This window comes from Chenopodium album, chromosome 16, assembly GCF_948465745.1.
Source record: "Chenopodium album chromosome 16, dcCheAlbu1.1, whole genome shotgun sequence".
Taxonomy (NCBI): domain Eukaryota; kingdom Viridiplantae; phylum Streptophyta; class Magnoliopsida; order Caryophyllales; family Amaranthaceae; genus Chenopodium; species Chenopodium album.
The window spans coordinates 38,545,555-38,565,072 of NC_137849.1; the positions used below are offsets into that span (position 1 = coordinate 38,545,555).

At 35.1% G+C, this 19,518-nt stretch overlaps 3 protein-coding genes and 1 non-coding gene across 4 annotated transcripts; 3 read left to right on the forward strand and 1 right to left on the reverse strand.

The window, feature by feature from the left end:
• Positions 1–2,280: 2,280 nt before the first annotated feature.
• Positions 2,281–10,213, forward strand: LOC145586465 (protein PIGMENT DEFECTIVE 338, chloroplastic-like). The gene is made up of 9 exons (XM_081643306.1): positions 2,281–2,486; positions 2,829–3,861; positions 4,277–4,351; positions 4,428–4,499; positions 5,189–5,269; positions 5,388–5,485; positions 5,680–5,805; positions 9,445–9,493; positions 9,603–10,213. Exons 2-9 carry the CDS (start codon positions 2,983–2,985, stop codon positions 9,780–9,782), a joined length of 1,560 nt encoding a protein of 519 aa, XP_081499432.1. The 5' UTR covers positions 2,281–2,486; positions 2,829–2,982; the 3' UTR covers positions 9,783–10,213.
• Positions 10,214–10,392: 179 nt separating this feature from the next.
• On the reverse strand, positions 10,393–10,464 carry TRNAM-CAU (transfer RNA methionine (anticodon CAU)). The gene has a single exon. It is a non-coding gene; the product is annotated as a tRNA-Met (tRNA).
• Positions 10,465–13,043: 2,579 nt separating this feature from the next.
• LOC145585245 (hsp70-Hsp90 organizing protein-like) lies at positions 13,044–17,550 on the forward strand. Its single transcript, XM_081641962.1, has 5 exons — positions 13,044–13,299; positions 16,119–16,257; positions 16,580–16,611; positions 16,861–16,947; positions 17,076–17,550. Exons 1-5 carry the CDS (start codon positions 13,102–13,104, stop codon positions 17,223–17,225), a joined length of 606 nt encoding a protein of 201 aa, XP_081498088.1. The 5' UTR covers positions 13,044–13,101; the 3' UTR covers positions 17,226–17,550.
• A 499-nt stretch (positions 17,551–18,049) lies between these two features.
• On the forward strand, positions 18,050–18,584 carry LOC145584228 (uncharacterized). The gene is made up of 2 exons (XM_081641125.1): positions 18,050–18,058; positions 18,198–18,584. The coding sequence occupies exons 1-2, from the start codon at positions 18,050–18,052 to the stop codon at positions 18,582–18,584; spliced, it is 396 nt and encodes a 131-aa protein (XP_081497251.1).
• The last annotated feature ends 934 nt before the right edge of the window (positions 18,585–19,518 follow it).

Below are 19,518 nucleotides of genomic sequence, written 5' to 3' on the forward strand. Positions count from 1 at the left end.
CTTTTTCTAAACACATGTAATTAGGGTTGTACACGGTCCAAAACAGGATCAGACCTGTTGGGACCGGGACCTGAATTAAAGAATTTTAAGGACCGGATACCGGACTTGATTCAGCAGGTCCAGTTCCAGGTCAGACCCGATGCAATAGGTCTGGTCTGGGTTTGGACCTAAACGGACCTGTTTTGTGATTTTTTTTTAATAAATAACCTATTGGACTTGTATTTGGACCTGTTTTGATTTTTGAAAAAAAAACCTTTTTTTTTTAAAAAAAAACAAATTTTACTGGCAATTAGGTCCGGACCTGAAAAACCCCGGTTTTGATCCGGACCGGACCCGGAATCCTTGAATTTTAAAGACCGGGACCGAACCTGAATCTACAGGTTCGGTTCCAGTTAGTTTTCAGATCTGGTCCTGTTTATATACACCCCTATATATAATATCACTAGAGTAAAATAACGAATATTAGCAATATAATCTACTACTCGATTTGTCTTCAGATAAATATATCAATTGCTCAAATTATTGAATTTGTTGATATTATTGAGAAAAGAGCAGATTTCTGTAACATAGGTGTGCATATATATAAGTTGTAACAATAGACATGAAAGTCAACCATGCTTTTCACTAACAACTTGTTTTTATCACTTTCGAGGAAGATGCATATAGTCTATAGCCGAATGGCATGGTCTGGTGCTGATATGGCTCCTCATTTTATTTTTTAAGGTATTAATAGGAGTTTATTTTCTTTAATATGGATTATGGGCAACTTCATCTCTAGCAACATAATCCACGTGGATATAAACAATTGGCATACAAGACCTTTTTAAGTTTTCAAGATTGACTAGAAATCTAGGACATGTTTGATTTTGCTACGTACTTTTTGCAATGTAGAGTGAGACATTGACTTACTTTTTAAGGAATATAACTATATAACCCTACTTCAACAGTTTTCTTATAAATGATACTCCTTCCGTTTTTAAATACTTGTTCCACTTCTCTTTTTTAGCCGTTTTTAAATACTTGCTCCATTTTCTTTTTTAGAAAGCTTTTACTATATTAAATTCAATTTTCACACTTAGTGGACCCAACCTAATGATTTCTTTAACACTTTTTATTTGTTTTCTTTCCGTTCCGTTTCCAATTATATTATCATACCAAAAGCTCCCTTAATGTAATTATAGACATTGTTTTATCTAAAATTGTCATTAGAGTTGTTTTAATTTTTGGAGACTAATTTGGGGAACAAACTATTTATGAAATAAAGAATATGTCCTCTTTAATCAATATCAATATCAATATTCTTTCAAAAAAAAAAAAAAAAATCAATATCAATATCAATCAATCAATATATATATTAAAGCTCATGGCAATGATTGTAATCTTGCCAAGTGTTGCCAATCTTGCCACGTGTCGCCATGTCAAAAATTTAATATATATCAAACATTGGTAATGAATGATTTTACATGTTTTTTCTTTTTACCACAAAATACATTTAATCAAAGGAATTTATTAATTATGATAGTAAAATCCTAATAGTTACAACAAACTGGTACAATATATAACATTTAGATTACTGCATACTAAATAATTAATTTTGATGTTCAATTACATTTACAAAATTTAGCAAATGATATTATTTTTATAAAACCACCAATATATTTCACTTTATTTTGTTGTACTTTTTAATATACAAGCAATGACCCGGGGCATCGCCTGGGCCAAAAACTAGTTCACTATTATTGGTGGTGATAGATCTCCCATCAATCGTAATTCAATACGAAGTATATTTATTTGGTTATAAATTGAATTTATAACCAAAAAAAAAAAGTCGTATATGATTATATTTTTATAAGGTTAGGTAATTATTTTGGCCCGCTTTGATCCAACATCTATATTAATTGGACTTTGATCATATTCGAGTATCTGCACATTATTAGTATATATACAAGAATAACATTATCAATACAGGTCTTATTCAGTCAAATCTGCATGGACTTTCTACCATTAAATTTGTTCAAGCCTAGTGGCTCTATTTCTTAATATATGCAAGAGTTTTACAAAAGAATAAATTTTATAATTTTGTAAACAAAAAAATTTAAAGTACATTAAATCATACTTGTACATTGATAAACATAAAATCAAAATAGGGCAGATAATGGCCTAGCGCCTAGCAGGTCTTCATCTAAGCTCTAATTTCACTCTACTAGTCTACTTCTAGAGTTTTTTTTTTTTTTTTTTATTTTATATTTTTTTATATTTTTATATATTTTATATTTTTAGGACTAGAGCCCATATTTTATAATGATCTTATAAATCAAAATCTTAAAAATTATAAAAGCCCAAATAAATAAAAAATCTAAAAAATTTAAAGTAGCCCAAAATCAAAATCACGTGTCCAAACTCAGAACCACTGGCCCTTGGATAAACTATCTTCATTCTTCAAGCTTCAGCTCTTTGTTCTTGCTCTTTCTCCTCCCTTCGTTCAGGTCTTAATTTTTCACTCTTTCCTTTAATATTAGTACCAATTTATTGTTTAAATTCAGTTTTAATGCTCAATTTTACTTAATTTATTCCCAATTTTGTTGTTTTATTAAGCTTTATTAGATACTGAATTATCATGTTATCAATGGAAAATTATTGCTTTTTAATACAATCTGCAAGGTTTATGTTTACTGGGTATAAATGATAATTTGTAATTTCTTGTTAGTACTGTTTTTGATATTGAAGGTATTGTTTGTTTGTTCTATTACATTTCATATGCAAAATTTGGTTTAGTTTGGTGGGAAATTGACATTGTGGTGTTATCTATGATTTGTTTGGTTCTTCAGATATTTGATAAGGGAATTTATCAAGTTTTCGCATCGAATGATTGAATTATTCATTTGTGTTGGGTTTTGATTTTTGAAGCAAGTATAAATGGGTGGAAATGGTTGTTGTTAGGAATTAGAAGAACTAGCATAGTGAGCTCATGAACAATATAAGATGCCTGTTGTTATGAAACCTTTCACCCCGTTTAGTCTTTCATCTTCCTACAACCTTACTGTTCCTTGCGAGGCGTTCCTAGGTCCGGCTCGCTCTTTGTTCTGCAAGTTTGAACTATGTAAAAACCCTAATAGAGTTTTATTGGGGAAGCATCTATTCCCACAAGGTTTGGGACTTACTGGGAATCACTCTATTTGGAAAGCAGCCCACGTTGCCTATTGCTATGCTGAGGGTATCTCAGAAGATTTGACAAATAACCAGCTTTCCGAAAAGTCTCCAAATGGAAGTTTTCATGATACTGATGAGCTAGGGTTGCTAAACAAGCCCTCACCGATGGCGGTTAATGGTGCCTCTGATAGTAAGTTCGGGAGTGAACCCAAGAAATCGGATAAAGATGAGGCATTGGAGCCTTTTCTAAAGTTCTTTAAGTCAAACGATACGGAGGTAGAAATAGCAGAACAAGATGAAGGGGGACGTGAGAAAGAAACTGAAAAGGTTCTTGTTGAGTATTATGAGCCAAAGGCTGGTGATTTTGTTGTTGGTGTAGTTGTTTCTGGTAATGAAAATAAGCTAGATGTCAATATAGGGGCAGATATGTTGGGCACAATGTTAACCAAGGAGGTGCTTCCATTGTATGACAAAGAGATGGATTATTTGTTATGTGATTTAGATAAGAATGCTGAGGGATTTATGGCCAATGGGAAGATGGGGATTATCAAAAATGAAGATGCTATAAGTGGACAACCTATTTCTGGCCGGCCTGTTGTGGATGCTGGAACTGTTTTATTTGCTGAGGTGCTTGGTAGAACACTTAGTGGCAGGCCATTACTTTCAACTCGACGTTTTTTCAGACGAATTGCTTGGCATCGTGTGAGGCAGGTTCTTTTCTCACTTTTTTTTAAAAAAAATTGTTTTATTATAAATGGATGTCCATGTATCTCCTTATTGATGCATGAATCTCTCAGAAGGAAATTTGATTTACCATAGTAATTCAATTTTGATGCATCACTCTGTTTACATTGATGATTTTGTTAGCATGCTCTAACTTGCAATTTATTAGTAACTGTCTGCGTACTGCTGAAAATTCTTGTGGTTTGATTTGTATAATCAATGTATTAAAGAGAAGGCATGATCACATCGAGCTTGTGATTTTGTCAAATTTTAGGGGCACAAAGTGGCCAGACCTAATCATCTATGCCTACTAAGATACTGTTATAGAATTCGTTTTGTTTTTATTAATTGCTAGTTGATTGAGTTAAATGTTAATTTTGAAATATCCATTTGATTTGGGCAGATAAAACAACTAGGTGAACCTATTCAGGTTAGGATTACAGAGTGGAATACAGGTGGTCTGCTAACAAGGATTGAGGTTGGTACCGGCTTTTCTTGCGTCACACAATGCTTAAATGTATTGTTTATTGACTTGCAATTGTGTTGATTTGCAGGGTTTGCGAGCCTTCCTCCCTAAGGTCGAGTTGGTTGATAGAGTAAACAGTTTTACTGAATTAAAAGAGAAGGTATGGTACTAATTAAAATTTGAAAACTTCTAGTATTCAATGTTCAATGTCAGTGGGAGTTTTTGGAAATGTTAGAATCTAGATAGTACTCAATGTTCAATGTCAGTGTTGTTGTTGTTGTTGTTGGTTTTTTTTTTTTTTTTTTTTTAATATTATTTTTTTGGAAATGTTACATCCCAAATGTTTCTTATGAGGTTTCTAGGTGTTCTAGCTAGGTGAGCTAAGTAGTGTTAGATGTATGTAGCAGTATCCTTAAAGCTTTTTCCCCTGCTGTTACCAAGTGATTGCTTTTCTTAAACTCTTACAGTTTGAAGTGCTCCCTATTATTTTAATTCATTCTTGTTAAAAATTCGCCTCTGTAATTTTGAAATCTCCATCTTTGATGAAATTATTGAAATAGGCTTTGAGGTAATTCTCTCAAAAAGTAAAAATAAAATAAAAATAATGATAAAAAAGACTTCAGATTTTGGGATTTGCGAATCTCCCTTAACCCCTCATATCATGATTATCAACTGTAATATTTAATTATCTTCTTAGTGCTTATAATTTCTCAGCTCTTAAGTTTATTAACTTGTCTGATGGTTGTCAACAAAATGGATTATTGATTGCTTGGTTGTTTTATCTTTATGATGTCATGTCCTAGTAGTTTTTTTTTTACCTTTTGAAACTTCAATTTGTGTATGTTACAGGTAGGGCAATGGATACATGTGCAAATCAGTCGAATAAATGAAGATAATAATGACTTGGTACTCAGTGAGCGAGAAGCTTGGGTATGTTTTACATAACTGTCTTTTATGCTATCTGTTTTCTCCCTGATACAATTTGTTGCATGCTTCCCCAATTTGACAGATCAAGAAAGGTCTCTGAGCTTGATGTTTCATGTGCTAGGAAAAGTTGTACCTACGAGAGGGAACCCTTCTGGATGGAACTGTTAGGAAGATCTTCCCTTATGGAGCCCAAGTTAAGATAGGACAAACAAACCGAAGGTAAGATATGCAGGGTTCGCTTTCTAATTTTCCACATTATTATAATTTTCTTGCATTGCAAATCTCATTGCATATGTAGCTTCAAGTTCTTTCCCCCTTTAACCAAAACACCAAAAGACTGATTTGTTAAGTATTGAACGGTATACTTACTGGCGCAGCCTGACAGTCCTCTCTCTGACATTCTTGTATTACAGTGGACTGCTGCATGCATCCAACATCACTCGTGGTAAATTTGATTCAGTTGGTGATTTATTAGCAGTGGGGGAGAAGGTCAAGGTCCTAGTTATAAGATCTTTGTTTCCAGACAAGATTGCTCTCAGGTAAGCAAGCAATTCCTTGATATTTACTTCAGTCCTTTTAACTTCTACAACATTAATACTTTATATTGGAAATTTCATACTATGAACAGTATATTCAGCGTATGAGTAATTAAATAAAAGTTCAACATTACACAAGTTGTACAATATATACTGTACACCTCCTCATTTAAGTAATTAAGTTTGTCATAATCAAATAACCAAATATGTGTCCAGTGGTGGAATGTGGATAAAAAAAATGATCAAAATGGAACTGTTGGATTTATATATTTGGTTGAGATATGATAATTAAATCGATAATTTAGGGGATGTGAATGCAGTTGCCCTCATTTAGCAATGTGCAAGAGGATCTATTTTGTAGCCTTAATTTCAAATTCTAATGCATTATCACTAACTCATGCTTGACTCTTGCTTTTCTTACATTTCAATTTATTCCGTGAACCAGTTTTTCAGCTGGAATTTTCCTTATAAGAATGATTGTAAAAACGCGCTTTATGATTTCTTCACCCCGCTAGTGTGTCATCCTTGAAGGGTTGGGTTTTTTCTCATTACCGTTTCTGTTAAGCTTTTCTGTTCCTCTTTACCTTTCATAAGAGGTTCTTGAACTTAAATTTGCACTCTTAGATGTATAGTTGCTGTAATAGAATGACCTTTTCAGTTTATGTTTTGCCTTTAATCAGGAACTTTAGCATCCAAGACTGTATATGAGTTTGGCTAACCTTAGATTACACCCTAATTCCTTTCTTCTGCATTAACTTATACACAGCCCCTAGAAATTGTCTCAATGCTGTATTTGAGATGTACCGCATTGATAGTCTTCTCTTAATGGATCTCTGTGAAAAGTGTCCCTTGTTTGGACTTGTGAAAATGGAGAATCCTCTAGTCACGTGTAACTTAATCCGAGATGTGAGTTGGATCAGATAGGGAGAGATATGCATGTATATTTGCAATAGAAATATGATACACTTGATTTGTCTTGATAACATCACTGCTCTTAGGCCTTGTTCACTTCACCTTCAAAAAATAATATTAAGTAACAATAATTTCAGTTCAATAAAAATAATTTCAATTCAGTATAAATAAGTTCAGTTTAGTAATATTCAGTAACTTCAAAGAAGAAATATAATAGAAAATCAGTAAAAATTAATTTCATTTCAGTAAAAATAAATTTAAGTTCAGTAAAAATAATTTTAGTTCAGCAAAGATAAGGTGAAGTGAATGGGGCCTTAGACTAATTATTTTACCAATGTTGTTTTAGTTATGTCACCATCATTACGTGTGACTTGCCTATCACATGAATACACCCATGAGATCCATAAGACGATCGTAAAGATAGGAGGTCTTAATTTGCTAGGTCCTTAAATGCAAGCACTAATCAAGTTAACTCCCTCCCTTTTTGTTGCTCCAATATACCTCCGCTACACAGGACTTTGATTGTATTTTAAGTAATTAGGTCCTGTATAGAATGGGTATCTGCATACAATGGGCTTAGTCTCCCCAAATTTCATATATGACACCGTCTCTTGTATGCGTATCACCTCCCCCCTCCCCCCCTCTCTTTTCCCTTGCTTTTAATTTGAAAAGTTTTGCCTCAACCCCCCGAAATGACCTGCTAAAACTGGAACCCCACTGAAAACTGGAACCCCACCATACTAACTCCACAAAATTGGAAGGGCCTAACAACGCAGAAAATGCGAAAATTCTGCAATGCACTCACCTCACTGCACTCACTTACTAGCAGCAATATGTTATAGGACATCCATTGCAAGGTATGGGACTTGAGTCCCACATCGGTCATATGGGGGGTTGATGTGGGATTTATATAGGACAATGGGCTCTCCTCCCCTTGAGCTAGCTTTTGGGGTGGCTCTCCTTTTGTGGGATTTATATTGGTATAGACCCGGGATCCTGCTCAATCAAACAGTGACAAATAGATGTGCACTCACAAAATAGGAGGAAAGCTTGGAAGGATTTTTGATTAAAAAGGCTGAAAACTACAGGCTACTGCTGCTATTACAATAATAAAGGTGGAAGCTTGGAGAATATTATTGCTACTGCTATTCTGCTAAGCTAATGATTACAATAATAAATCACATGACGGCTTTCATTCTTTCCTTCCCTTTTTAAATACTAAGCAATCCCCATGACCTAGCAACGTACACATTGTCCTCTCTGCCAGCTTGGCTTTTTTCACACAATTACATCCTTCCCTCACTTCTTTTGTCTTCTTCTGCTATTCCCAAAATTGCTGCTACTGCTGTCCTTGCCCTGTATTTTTGTGCCTTCTGGTATAAACTCGGATTGGTGTATCTGGGCTGGCCCGATCTATTGCACAATATACAGAGCCGAACTAAGAACAGAGCATTACAATCAATTTAGCAAGGAAAAGTTGAAGCTTTTGATTGAATAAGGGTGTTTACAAAGTTGGCTGTTTTAGGCTGCCACTCTCCAAGCAGTGACTATAGTTCACAAGTCTTTAATCACTACACAAATATCTGCCTACCCTTCCCCTTGCTCCCACCTGCTTATATATACAAGTTCTAATCCTAGGTTCCAACATTCCCTAGGTTGATTTGGTGGCTGCTGATTTTGTCTTCACATGATGCCTAGCTGTTTCGGTTTTCTTCCTTCTCTGCTAATTGCTTTTGCTGCTCCTGTGTGTTAGCTTGGCTAATGAGCCCTTAAGTGGCTTGGCTCTTCCTTTTTCTGTGATATGTAAAGACCATATTACAAACTCAAGTTTTCCTCCACTTGACCTGAATTCTTTGGGGTGAATCTATCGTTTTTTCCCCTATGCTCCTTCGTTGATTACCAAGATCTCTCAATACAAAGTTACAAATTCAGGGTTTCTCTGTTGTAAGGACGCTAAGGTTTAAATCTCCTGGAGTTTTTTTTCACCACGGTGTTGGATTCCAAACTTAACCTTGAGTTTTTGTATTTGATATGGTTCCAAAATTTGGAGTCACCTTGTTTTGCTGTGAAAATTAAGATAGCATTGGGTGATGAATAGTTATGGCACCCCTAGAATATTAGAATGTGAGGGTAATAGAACAAAGTCTTGCACTATATAGTACGAGAACACAAGGGGAGAGAGATGTTGGTTGAACTGATACAAACTCAGAAAGAATCAATTTTGAAATTGTATTCGAAATATTCTTCTGGGGGGTAGTGGAGCAAATTGCTTGAAATTCTGAGATTGTTTTCGACATATTGAACTAAAAATTTGCTGAGTGGGAAGGGAATTACAAGGTATGATACATAAAATATGCTGATTAAGCGGGAAGGGAGGATGGTAAACTGGCCTGAGTTGTTGATTGGGTCGAGGCTAGGGTCAGTGGGGCATGTGTTTCATTATAGATTGAGTGGATATTATATTTTTATTTTTAGAAGGCTGATAAACAAACACAAGGGAGGAAAAAAAGAGCTTGTAATTTGCACATAAATTAAAGCCGAGTGGGACAGTGGAGCAACAAAAGGTCTGTACTGGTAGTTCCCCAGAAATTCCAATTGCAGATGGTAGCTTAAGGCACCTTAAGTTAAATATTCTGATTATTTATAAGTGTATAGGAATACATGCGATGTTCATCGAGTATAAAGCACAAGTTGCTGGAGAATTTAAGGCTTCTGCATTTTGTTTTGCAGTATCGCGGATCTGGAAAGCAAGCCTGGACTCTTTATATCAGACAAACAGGTTCTTAAACATCTACTTAAATTTGTTTGTGTTTGGTATCCTGCAGTAACTATTCATCTTGCAAACATCATTTCATTCTTAAAACTATATATGCATTTTCTATGGCCAGAAAGTATTTGCAGAGGCTGAAGAAATGGCAAGGAAATATAGACGGAAGCTTCCTAGTATTTCCACAACACGTAAAACTGAGCCTCCAAATAGCAACCTGTTGTTTGAAGATGAAGCAAATCTCTATGCAAATTGGAAGTGGTTCAAATTTTTAAGTGATAATGATCAAGATTCTCTATGAGCTTACTTATCAGTTTTTGTCACTCACGAGGATGACTATTTCTGAGACGATGGCTATTTCGAATGCATTAATGTGGTCCAAAAAACCGAATCTAAAAAAAATGAAAACTGCATCCCAGTCAATCACATGGCTAGACTTCCTGGTCGTTGTACAATTATGGCTGTTAGATTGTGTCCTGTTGGTGCACGAAGCTCAGCAATTTTCAATATGATCCGCGATGAGCATGCACATTGTTGGAAATATAAACATGGTGTGCTGTGAATCAAATTTTGACAATGTAATCTGATGGAAATGTTTTGATTTATAAGATATTTGTAAGATGTACTCCGTAACATATATTCACATTCCTAGCAGCTTCTGTTCATGTTGCTATCATGTAGTTGGGCTGTTTTGAGATAACAATGGAAACCTACATAGTGAGCTATAAGACGTACCATGTGCATAAAACCTTGTGAATCACTGTATTAGATGTTAAAAATAAAAAAAAAAAAATTAAAAAATATATATTACAATTTCAGTGACACTAATGATTTTATCACTACAATTTTGAAGAAAAAATCATGAAAATACAATAAAAAAATGTTAGCATTTAGGAAGCTTTCTCTTTTAGTATCAGAGCCAGGTTTCGATCCTGGGACCTGTGGGTTATGGGCCCACCACGCTTCCGCTGCGCCACTCTGATTAATTGATAAATTTTGTACAATTAAATTAATTATACTTAATGCATTAAAGTCTTATTTTTGCTTCCAGAAAGTTCTTGTAGATTCTTCCAAAAATCTGGTAACGCGAAAGTGTTTATTGTCTTATTGATACATGGTCATATTTTTTTTTTTTTTTTACAATGGACATGGTCATATTGGTCAACACATGGCGTTACTTAAAAGTATCATTACAGTATTAAATGTTATTTCGTCCTACCCTAATTAGTAATTAAAGGTCACCATCAAGGATTTGATTGTATGTCCGCTAATAATGATAATAATAATAATAATAATCATAGTAAATTAATAATTATGACCATATTGTATTAACAATATAAAAATAAATGTTATTACTATTGTTTAAATAAAAATGTTATTGCAATATGTATATACAATATATGTACACTCATTGCTTCAAAAAAAAAAAAAAATTATTTACACTCTAGATCCACTCAATTTTAAAATACTCGGATATTAAATGTTATTGAAAAAATACAGGGAAAGAGAAATAATTTTGTAAGTTAATGACATCTTCGATTCATCTGATTTTCACATATTTGAATTCGTCTAATTTAAATTAGTTGAACTTAGTAGACCTTATTCAAATAATATTACCTGTAATTTGAAGTTTGAATCTTATTTTATTTGAACTTAACTGAACTTAATAGACTTAAATAAATAAAAATAAAGTAAGCATAACATGGTTGTAGGTCGTAGGATAGATAACATCTCAGTTCCCACATTAGGTGAATTAGACATGCCTAGTATCTCTCAATTCTAAATTGAATGTGATACTACGTATTTGAATTAATGTCAGAATTTACAAGGTAATTTCAATTACCATTACAGTTATGTTTCTTTGTAACAGTTTTCCATGGGTACAAGGGATAATATTCTACAAGTAGAAAGATTAAATAAGTTGAATTGAGTGAATATCAGGTTAACAAATCATACCATTGAGGATTATGCGTATAGAATAATCATAGACGGATCCAAGGGGGGGCCTACCCGGGCCTTCCCCCCCCCCCTCCCCCATGCCTAGATTTTGATATTATATAAATAAAAAATCTTGTATAGCTATTCAAGTTTTATAGTTGACTTAGTTGATTAGTTACTTGTTGCATAGACTTGGAAGGTCAAGGGTTCAATTTCCCTTATTTGCACAATTTTTTTTTTTTTGGTGTGAATTTCTTAAACTCATATCCCTTTATGGCTTTATTATTTGAAATGCTTTATAACTTCGGCCCGAACTATAAAAAATTTCTGGATCCGCCCTTGCGAATAATATTCTACAAGTAGAAAGATTAGATACGTTCAAATGAGTGAATATCAGATTCACAAATTATACCATTGAGGATTATGCTTATAGATGAATTGGTGAAACAATATATAGACAATGGGCGATGTCATCATTAGAATCAATAATGTGTACAACATTCATTGAAAAATACTCTAGTTTGTAATTTTGTAAATCTATAAGGTGGTTGATATTTTTCATTGTAATTCCAACATGAAGCTCTTTAATTAAGTAGCAATAATTAGTGATCATTCAAGTTTCCAACTTAGTGTTGTCTTTGTTCATTTGCTTGGCGTTTTTTTTTTTTTTTTTTGGACAAAGAGTACTATTAAACAAATACGGCAAACTACATTATGCTGAAAAACTAATGAGACACTTGCGAGCAAACTTTATTCGAGCCAAGTTGGAGTACTTGAAGTCCACACTAGGACCACAATCACGCTTTGCACCTACACGAACCACTTGGCAACCCGCAATCGAACTGTGTCGATCCACTACCGAACCTTTTTTCCTAAACCGAGGATGAAAAATAGACTTGTGATGGCGAATTGGTTGACCCGAAAACTTGGCACTTGAATGCAAACTTTACTTGGCGTGGTGTTCATAGAATTAAATTGATATTGTGTCGCTGCATGTATTAAAGCATCATCAACTTTCAAAACGCCCCAAAACTAGATTATTCAGATTCACTTGTGTCCACCTCGAGTAGCTCGGTCATTACAAGCTCCAAAGCCCAAACACCCTTGTCGCCAATAAACAAGAGCGTGTATTTGTAACTTAGACATGTACATGTGTCATTTCGTACTAATTAGTATCTCTAAGAGTCTGTTCTGATTTACTGAACTAAGCTGAGCTGAACTGAACTAAACCGAACTGATTGGAGTTGAAGTGAATCGAATATTGTCTGAGAATAGGAAATTAGGAACTGAATTGAACTGAACTGAATTAATTGGAATTTAACTGAAATTAAACTGAAAAGAACAGGTCCTAAATATAAATGCGTCATACAATCTAATATCAAAACACTCGATTCGAAACTCTTGGGAAGTTGGGATTAGGACTCTCTAGATTAACCTATCATAGGAGTGATTAATTAACCTAGCAAGTATCTATAAGCTATTATGTTGAGATGTCAAAACCATACAACAATTGAATATGACTTAACTTTAAAAATTAACCCGTTTTGACTCCACTCCACCGAACCCGATGACACTTAAATTGACATCTTTAACTCTAACAACAAATGTTTGCTATTTTCTGAAAACCTGGAATCAAACAGAGCAAAAAGGCCAAAAACACAAAGAATCCAGAAACAACGAAAATGAAGATGACATGGAAAAAGAAGAGCGGGAGCAAGCGGTTAGCAATACCAAACCTTCCATTTGAAAACGATGAAGAAGATGATCAACTTAAACATTCAAACTCTCCTCCTTCTTCACTCAACCCCCAAATTCCCAACAAAACCCTTGATTCTTCTCTTGCCGATTCTTTCCATGAACAAGGAAACAAGCTTGCTGAGGTAATTCTTCTTTAATTTTTTAATCTTTTGCTTATTTGGGTTTCTGAAATTTAATTATTACTTTAACTTTGAAATTTTGCAAATTTTTAGTTTGTGTTATCGTTTGATTTTTTTTTCCCCTCCTTTTTTTGGGCAGTTGGGTTTCTGATTGTTAGGATTTTTTGAAGTTTAACCTAATTGTTCTTTTTGTTTTTTTTTTCTTCTTAAAATTGTTAATATTGTTTTTATCTTATTGGAATTTGGAAAGATTGTTTCTTTTGTTTACTTGGGTTGATAGGGGTTTTGGTTCAATTTGTTATTATAGTTTAATGAAGTTGTAGTTAAATTCAGATAGTATAACCTTTTTTAAGATGGTTGTATTAGAGATAATTTGATGTTTTATCATTTGCTGAAGAGTCATCATTGAATGTGGACATTATATTATAATGATCCAAATGTTGGCTCTATTCCTACAAATGATCTGAGTTAGCATTGTATGGAGAGGCATCTTGAAGTTTGCCAAAAAAAAAAAAAAAAAAGAGTGAAATTTGCCTTCTATCACAGATAGTGTTGATACTTGATACTAAGTCTCCCCTGTGTATAGACAAATTTGTTGGAGCAGATACGATATTATATTATTCTCTGCATCCCAGAATGGCTTCTTTTAGGATCTTTAGTCTAAAAGAAGAGAATGGGGTGATAAGATTCAACATGTACCATTTGTGAAACAGTTCAAAGCAGTGTTACTCACATGGTAAAGGAAATGACATGAACGTGCTCGATTGATTAATACCGAACCTTAATATAGCTGAAATTGCTTTATAATAATCCTTTCTAGTCTTAATCAAGGAGCTTGATTGGTCATTGCTAACCAAGTAACCAATCTAAGTTAATTTTTTGAATCCTTTCTTGTTCCAACTACTTGTCTCCCATAGTTTCTTCATTCCAAGGACATCTTCTTGAGATGTGCTTGGTTTGAAAATGATGTATGCCATTCTCTATAAGGGGCATAAATCTAAGAATCCACTAGAGGAGGCTTCTTCTTGTTGTAAGACTCCACTCTTGGGAGACGTCCCTGAATGTCAAGATTTGTTTTTATGGGCCAAGACGTAAACTTATTCTGTAAGTGTCTTTGTACTTTAGAGGATTTCATATCATCCTCATACATCAAATTTCACACCACATCTATGAAGTATACTCTTCATCTCTTCCTTTATATTTTTCCTCAGGGACTTCAACTTGAAAGTGGAGAATTCATGGTTTAATCTTTGCCCATTTTGAAATCTTCTAGAAGATCAGAACGTGTACATTTTTTGCTCCTATCACAGGAGATCTTCGTGTTTTTCATTCTCTGGGATCCATCCTCTCCAAGGGCTGCTATAGACAGTATTTTAATTGGTTATGCTTACTTAATAAACATATTGGTCATGATTTTCTTCTTGTCATTAGATTACTTGTGAATAAATGATTGTATTGCAGCATGTGCTGATGTGAAGTAAAGAGTGCTGCATATGAAATAACTCAAACGAGAGATTTATTGGTGTATACCTTCAACCTAATTTAGATTCTGGCTCAAATGGGCCTTAGACTCTGCCTAATCTAGGTGTAGCTAGTTAACTTGGTCTTGTGTTAGGTCATTCGGTATATAGCATTGTGAAGGAGAGCGTTATAATTCATGGGATGTTGAAATTGACTCATGTTGTGGGCTCGAGAGGCCGTGAAAGTTTGTCAAAATCAAACTGCCATGACTGTTAGGAACTAGTAAGCATATATAAGGGGGAGTTGGAACACATATATTTAGGGGAGGTTTTTCAGAGTTTAGACATCCACTTGCTTGAGTAGTAAAAGAGTGCCTGGGTTGGAAAGGGAATAGATGAAGAGAGATGGGCTTAGAAGTGTGGTTATCATTCTATCCTTAACTTAATCTTAGAAGGCCACTTCCAAAGATGATCCCTAGGCTAGGCCCAATTTATATTAGACGAGCTAAGAAGGGCCACTTGTCTGTGTTTTTTTCTTTTGAAGAACATTGGAGCTCCTGTGTGGCATGGTGGGATATTGACTAGCAACCAACAATGTACTTGTTATTTTCAATTTTTTTTTTTAAAAATTGTTACATGGGTTGTTGAGCTGTGCAGAGTTTATTTGGTTATTCAATAAAACTCTTATAGCATGTAACTTTATTCAACGGAAACATGTGTGCAAATTTGCTCTTATTTCTCTTTTGCATGAAAGGTGACGAGCTGTAAAGAAAAATTGAACTGTAATGGATTTTCTTAAAACAATCTTCAAGCTGATTGCATTTTTTTGTGCTAAAAAACTCTACACTTCATTCCAGATTTTATTCTTGCTCCTGTGGGATTGGCAAGCAAGCTTGTCTTGACCTCACCTATATATGCAAATCATCTTGATTTTTGTTTTAAAACTGAAATTATGAATTTGTGACTAGTTTCATATCTGCCTAACTGCGTTATATAAATGCCCTCTCAATGTGCAAGCCAAATGCTTTGAATAATTGTTTCCTAATGGAACTTTTAAGTGATGTCCTGCATGTAGAGCAAGCAAATGTTGGTTTTAGTTGTTTTTTAGCATTTGCACATTTTAACTTTTTTGCAGTGAACATCTGAGTCCTTTGATATCTATGCGGTTTATGGCTTATCTATACACTGCTGTCTGTGTTTCTCTTAGTCTGGTATAAGTTAATAGCTATTCCAGCATGTTTGTTTTTGCAATAAATGTTTTTGTAGTTATCCTGTTGCCCCAAAAATTGGTGTTTAGTATGCTGTTGATAAAATTATTTAAAGTTGGAATCTTATGCTGCCTTCCCCACCCTTAATTTCAAGGATGGTAAATACCGCGAAGCACTTGGAAAGTGGGAGGCTGCTATTACTTTGATGCCCGAAAAGGCTGTTTTGCACGAACAGAAGGCTCAAGTATTACTTGAAGTTGGAGATTCCTGGGGTGCTTTGAAGGCAGCAACTCGTGCGCTACACTCTCCTTTGTCTGTTTTCTTTTGTACTTTAGGTGTTAGATTACATAAACTGTGTCAAAATGCTTTTACATGCTTATTTTTTCAGCTCCTCATTTATGCGTTTTCTCTTATAGTTCACATGTATACAAGTGTTGCTTATGTAATTGCTCTGCTGTTCATTGTTGGTATATCTGCTTTCTACTTCCCAATAGAATCCATTTCATGCTTGATTGTGTATTTTACTTGTGAGCTTCTTGTGTATGTATGATTAAAATAATTTTGCTTATAACATCACCGGCTGATTTGACTTCAGTTTTTTGACTTGTTATGCAGGAGCCACTGAATTGGACCCATCATGGGCTGAGGTAATTGATCTTATTTCGTTCTCCTTACACCCCAATACCCCTTTCATTTCGCTTCAATAGTTGTGACACAGACAATTTTATTATGCTTGTAATGGATTAATTCCCCTCTTAGCTACAAATTTTATGCTGCCAACAGCAGTTGGCTTAATAATAATTAGATTAGACACTGCAGTAATTCCATGTCATTTTTTCTGGCATCTGGCTCTAATTACGAGGCATTCTGATATTGTTTTGAGATTTGTCTTTTAGGCTTGGACGACCCTTGGTAGAGCACAACTGAATTTTGGGGAGCCTGATAGTGCAATTGAAACCTTTGACAAAGCTTTGGCCCTTAAGGTCAGTTTTTCTTTATTTCTTACATGGCTGCATACCTGCATAATTGCATATCAATGATCAAGTACAGTATGGTACTATGGTGTAACAAGATTGAGTTTCCTTAATACCTAATTTATTGATGTGGGCAGCCTGAATTAGGTGAGGCACAAGAAGATAGACAAACTGCTTTACAGCTTGTGAAGAAGAGAAAGCACCTTCACTCATCAGGTCTAAGCGCAGATACATCTCGTTATGCAGTTGGTGAGAGGGGTGAAGCCAACCTCCCTGGTTCAGCCTGAATGTACTGGTAGTATACTCCGCAACAAAATCCTAATATAACAAGGTAATGCAGATTAGAGCAGCTGCTTCATTCCTGAGATACCTCGGCTTGTTTGACTGCAGTAGTAGGTGTTTGGGTGTACATAACCAGTTATCAAATATAGTTGTAATAGACAGATTAAGGATTTAAGGGGCATACCTATCTGTCAAATGTCCGTATGTTATGATATAAATCTGAGATGAAACATTCTGATGCATGTTTCTGTAGGTAACATCTCTGTACACTGTGTCGTGACTGTTGCTCGTATGTTTACCTTTTTTAAATAAAAATTTCATTTTAGTCCATTTTCCACTCATTATTTTTACTCAGACATATTAGATATGATGCAACAGCTATGTCATATTGACGTAGTTGAAAAAAATTCTTTATCCCTGCTTATTACTACCTCCGTTAATTTTTATGTGCAATTTTGGAATATTTTATATCTCACAAATAATATCCTAAAGTTGCACATAAAAATTAACAGAGGCATGATATGGAGACAATGAACTGAGACAAAGATTGACTATGTTTAGGAAAAAAAAACTCCCTTGAAAGAAAGGGCTCGTTCTCTCTAACTTGGCTTAGGGTTTTGCTACCGCCGTGGGACGGTGTTGTCTTTCTTCCTTTCGACGGCGTTGTAAGGCTGGCAGGTATGCTCAATTGCGAATTGTTGACGATGAAAGAGGTATTGTAGACTTAAGTGCTGTTAATTCTTCTATTGCGAATGAAAAATTTGACCTTATGCTTGTTGGGTGAATTGTGACTGATAGACCTTATAATGTGGATGCCTTTAAATCTACCATGACTAAGGTTTGGGCGTTGTCGGACAAATTAATTATTAGGGTTCTTAGCCTAACCTATATGCTACCAATTTTTCAATTGGAGGGATAAGGAGAAGGTGTTGCATGGTTATCCATGGTGTTTTGATAATATGTTGCTTGTTCTGAAGGAAATAGATGGGACCGAACAACCGGAGAAAATTCCCTTGTACCATTCTCCGTTTTGGATTCGAATTAAACACTTGCCTCTCAATTGTCGGTCTAATTCTGACGCCAAGGAGTTAGTCTCAAATATGGGCGAAGTTGTTGAGATTGAAGAGGATCCTCTTGGTCTTGACTGTACCCGTAGAGTGAAGGTAATGCTAAATGTAACAAAGCCTCTGCGTAGAGTTCAAAGAGTCCGTGACAAGTGTGGCAACATTGTATTGGTGGAATTTGCTTATAAGAGGCTTCCTTTCTTTTGCTATGCGTGTGGAGTAATAGGACATTCCGATCGCGATTGTGTTATGGTGTCCGAAAAAAGCAAAAAGAAACGCTTGGGTGGGGGAGATGGCTGAAGGCTTCCACTAGAAAGGGTCGTATGAAGGAGAAGGAGGAGTTGGATGAGGTTCTGTCAGCATGGAAACAACTTTTTGTGATCAGAACCCCTGGTAATGAATCCCCACAAGGTGAGAAAGAGAACCAAAATGAGTTATGTGATGATGGCTATGAAGTAGTTTTTTTTAACACAAAAAGGGGGGCATAAGCTTATATTAAGTTAGGATAAAGTTGATGATTAAAATCATCATTACAAAAGATAGGTTCGTGCTGAAAGCAAAACAGCAGACCTGAAGGGTGATAATCAGATGGTATAACAGACCAAACTGAGTTATCAAAATACATCCCCAAATAGAAAATAAAGACTAAAAGCAGGAACATATGAACATAATAGTAATATATAACTGCATCAGAGTTGTTGTTAATAGCAGCAAGAGGAGAGCAGAGCTGCGCTGTAGGACTAAGGATTCTGTCCTTCTGGAATTTCTATGGCATAAGTTTGGAAAACCTCAGGGGGAGGATAGTTGAAAGGAACCTTCTCACCAATCTTGTATTTGGTTCTGCCCATCAAGGCTAACCTGTCAGCAACATAGTTGACACACCTATTTGCATGAAAAATAGTGACATTCCAGTTTCTTCCCAAAAGAGCAGCAACGTCTCTAATAATATTGCCCAGATCACTGTCTTCAAAAGATTTTGGATCCTTCAACATCTTGCTCAAGCTGTCAGCATCAGTTTCTAGCTCCAAGTCCTTGATCTTCTTATCCCAAGCAAGCAAAAGACCATCTCTTATAGCCATGAGTTCGGCCGAGGCAGCAGTAAGTGCATTGAACCTAGTTGCAAAACCAGCAACCCAGATGCCCTTATCATTTCTGATAACCCCCCCTCCACCAGCATTGTCCACACTAATCCAAGAGCCATCAGTGTTTAGTTTAAAGAGGCCCCTTTGAGGAG